General features: G+C 43.0%; 1 protein-coding gene across 1 annotated transcript; it reads left to right on the top strand.

Moving 5' to 3' along the window:
• Positions 1-750: 750 nt before the first annotated feature.
• LOC123490624 (zinc finger protein 236-like) lies at positions 751-2980 on the top strand (the record flags this gene model as incomplete). The annotated part of the gene is made up of 4 exons (XM_045220542.1): positions 751-884; positions 1890-2054; positions 2431-2609; positions 2850-2980. Coding segments are annotated over 4 exons (609 nt in total), but the record flags the coding sequence as incomplete, so codon positions are not given.
• Positions 2981-4258: the final 1278 nt, after the last annotated feature.

Genomic DNA, 4258 nt, shown 5'->3' with positions numbered 1-4258 from the left:
TTAAAGAAAAAATATTTTTGAGCATTGTGCATACTATTGAAACTCAACTCCCTATTTACTCCCTAGCCCGTGCCCTTGGCCCTAATCCTTCAATGTTTTCATCTGTAAGGTCAGCCTGACCTGGTCAGGTGTATCAATATGGTGGTAGCATCACCACTGCACTGCTTAGGCTACCTATCCAGACCCTTCAGATTTGCAAACATTGAAAGGTTAGGCTGGTACTAAGGGGAGGGGTTGATAGTGATTTGGGACAGGCTCATATCAATTACCCCATGTAGACCTACCCATTACCTGATTTGGATACCAGATAAAGGCTAGCATAATATGCCAAAACATTGGTTAATGCTCTGTGTCTGTGTCTTAACCCTTTTTTTAGTTTAATTACAAATTACAATAAATGTGATTATTAGGCTATTACATTGCTTGGCTGTTTGTTATTTGGATTGCTTTAGTTCTAAATATCTCCTTTCCACACACCAAACAGACTGAAAAATACATACAGGTGTTCAAAAACTGCCCCCTTCTGGGCCTCCCATTGCAGTACTCAGCAGCACCACTTGTAAAAAGAAATCCTGGGGAGAACCCTGCAAACCTAACACTAAACCTAATATTTCACTGTCATGAATCTGCTGGGAAATAGGCTGGTGGACCAAAACATTAGGCAAATTGCAGACTGTTTAAGTAGCCTAATTATGAACACCATGGTAATATGAGTGTCTTTGTCTCCCTCCCTCTCTCTTTCTGTCATAGAGGGTATATCCGAGGCCAAGCAGAACTACAGCCATAGATGTTCCAAGGACAACAAGTGCACTGTCTGCTCCCAGAGCTTCACTACTGAGAGCCAACTACAGAGGCACCAGCGTGACCATGAGGCCAACGACAAGGCAAGCAAAGGGCCAGACGAGGCCGTTTGACACAACATAGGCTGCACAGACCTAGCCTGGGTGCCAGTCTGTTTCTGCTCTTGCCAACTCCTTATGGAATTGTCATGCCAATGTTTAGCTTGACAATGACAATGGAGTAGGCAAAAGCACATACAGAGCTGGGACCAGGCTAGTACAGACCTACCTTAATGATCTCATTTGATATGGATGAAACTGTACTTCATTCACATTTTTTTTTTTTTTTTTATATGTTTGAATGGTGTGCTGGATGTGAAAACATTAGATATACTTTACATCCATTGTTGATTAAGGTGAAGAACCCAAAAAAGTACCAGCACATAGGCCTAGTCCTCCATGTGAAATTGTACTGTTGTTTCTGCCTGACACACAGATGAGTTGTCCTCAGATGGCAGTTGTAGCTTTTCCACAGAGATACAGTATGAGGGGATTTATTATTCAGCTGTCAGAGTGGGAGAGCCTCTCTTGCAGGCCAGTGAGCAAACAGTTAGACAGACAGAGGGAACATCTTCTTAAGACAAATAGCCCAGTGTATGAGGGAAATGTAGTGCCACCAGAGAGCAAATGCAACTGACACAGAGTTATTGGGAATAATAAATATATTAGAAATATACCCAGAAATCGAACCTTCAGCCAAGCAAACCTGAAAATTATAACAGGAGAGAAAATGGACTGGCCGGACTATTTGTTATTGTAGGACTCAGTTACTCACTCATGCACATCTTTTTAAAACGTTTAAGTCATTTAGCAGACGGTCCTATCAAGAGCGACTTAAAGGATCAATTAGGATTAAGTGCCTTGCAAGGGCACATCGGCAGATTTTCACCAAGTCGGCTCGTGATTCGAACCAGTGACCTTTCGATTACTGGCCCAACGCTCTTAACCGCTAGGCTACCTGCAGGCCACACAGTCACTCACTTGCGTACACTCACTCACTAACTCACTACCTCAGTCATTAACTGTCTTTTCTCTCTTTCTCCCTTCCAGCCTCACCGGTGCGATCAGTGTTCCCAGACGTTTAACGTGGAGTTCAACCTCACGCTCCACAAGTCCACACACGCCACCTCGGACCCCACCTGCCCGGTGTGCCACAAGAAGTTCTCCCGCGTGGCCAGTCTCAAGTCCCATATCATGCTGCATGAGAAGGAGGAGGTCAGTCAATCAGTGATATGATTGAACTCATTCAAACATATAATTTAAAAAATGCGATTGTCTTGAATCTGCTGGGAAATATGGTTTATCGAAGGTAAAAATGTAATGTTTAGCTGGTGGAGTAGCCTACTACTTTTAATTATTTTATTAATTCAATTAATCAATAAATATCTGTGGACTTTTTCACATCAGGTCACAACCATCCTCATAATATAATGATAATACATATAATTTATATAGGTGACTGCTTTCTATACCGCAAAGACGCTCGTATGATGGACTCATGCATGTCTTCTGAATTGTGGTCCTTCTCCATCCTCCTCCTCTCGTCTGTGACCTCATCTTCTCGTTTCTGTTCTTTCCCTCTCTCCTCTAGAATCTGATCTGTACAGAGTGTGGCGACGAGTTCATTCTCCACAGCCAGCTCGTGCTGCATCTGGAGGAGCACCGCAAAGAGCTGTCTGGGGCCAAGGTGTACCCCTGCAAGACCTGCAGCAAGGAGTTCAAGATGGCGGGCCAGCTCAAGGAGCACACCAAGACCCACGTCAAGATGAGGTTAGAGAGCGAGGAGACGGTAGCACAGAGGGTCTCACGTTGATTGTTACTGTTGTCCAAAGTGCTTGTTTAGCAACACATTACTAAGTGTATTAAGTGCTCTTATCTCCCTGTGTCTTTATGTTTCCTATGTTTAATTTGGAGGACCAGCAGTTAAATTGTGTTTCAAAAGAACAACCTGACCAAAGACTGTTTCTACATTGGGTTGATTTCTGTTTCTCTGCACTTTTTTTCTGTCAGGCCACTCAGCTCGAATTCCAGAAACTACAAGAAGAATATAGATCGCAGTGGATTCACCAACAGCTGTCAGCACTGTGGCAAGACGTTTAAAAAGCCCAGCCAGCTCGTTCGACACACACGAATACACACAGGTAAGCAAAAGACAGCTGGGTCATGTTAATTACGGCACGCATCAAAAAACATTTAAAAACATTTTGCAAATTAAAATGAGTCCCTCCCTGTTTCAGTTTGTTTTCTTCAGTTTCAAGCCTAATGAACATGACCGAGGCTTGTTCTGCTTCATACAAGACTCGGATTTGGAGTTGTTGAATTTGAGAGGGCATTAAATGGAGAGCATGAGATGAAATAATGGCCTCTTGAGCCCTAGAGGCCCAGTAGGTGTGCTGTATCACTGTTGGACACCAGGGGTCACCACCATGATTGGGAATGATCCTTGCCTCTCCCCTATTACAGTTTTTTTTGATTGCTTAAGCACGATTTTCAAAACAGGGCCCGTGTTTTCAAAACACTACACACAATTAGCACAACCACACACCCAATTAGCAAAACACTACAGATCCTTTGCAAAATTAAACACTCTTGTAAAACTATACACTTCTTTTAAAAAACCACACTTTGTTACCATATGAAACACACACGTTTCACAATACTATACTCTGTTTGCACGAGTTACACTCTGCTGTGATAAACCTAAAACACTTTTAGCACTTCTACTTCCCTATGATTAGAGTAGGCTACTCTCAACAAAGTACAAATATAATGTAAATTCACCAAACACTACACAAGACCAATGTTGCAGACTGAAGAAACTCATTTATTTCTCAACTCGCCTTCAAAATGTTGACATGGAGATTCATAATACTGTAACCAAACGTCACTTTACGTATTGTAAGTTCAAAAAAATTAAAAAAAAATAACTAGACATTGTCTCTTAGCCTAGCTGGATCTGGCCAGAGAATTTCATCAACATCGCAGGCAATGTTGTCATTAGCAAGACACCTTGGAAAGAAACGTCTTGAATGACGAATCCATCCTTGCATTGCTGCTACCTCCATCTGGTCACAGGCCTCCTTCATGGCTTGGATGAGGGGTACCTCAGCCTGGAGACGGAGATCATATACCTTCCACCGCCATGCCGAGAAAAACTCTTCTATAGGGGTTGAGGAATGGAGAGTGGTGGAAGATATGGGACGGTGAAATGTGGATGTTGCTGAAACCAGTTCTAAACCAGAGCAGAGCGAGTGGAAAGACACATTGTCCCAGACAACAATGTATTGCATATGATCGATTTGATTTGCTGGGCTGTTATGTTGTGCAATTGGTCCAAGAATGTAAGTATGAGTGCTGTGTTGTGGAGGGCCCATGGGCATGGCGGTGGAGGACCCCATTCTGTGTAATGGCTGCACAGA

The sequence above is a fragment of the Coregonus clupeaformis genome, unplaced genomic scaffold (genome assembly GCF_020615455.1).
Source record: "Coregonus clupeaformis isolate EN_2021a unplaced genomic scaffold, ASM2061545v1 scaf4245, whole genome shotgun sequence".
In the NCBI taxonomy this organism is placed as follows: Eukaryota; Metazoa; Chordata; class Actinopteri; order Salmoniformes; family Salmonidae; genus Coregonus; species Coregonus clupeaformis.
The sequence above is the reverse complement of the archived record's forward strand: the minus strand, read 5'-3'. Positions and strand labels throughout refer to the sequence as shown.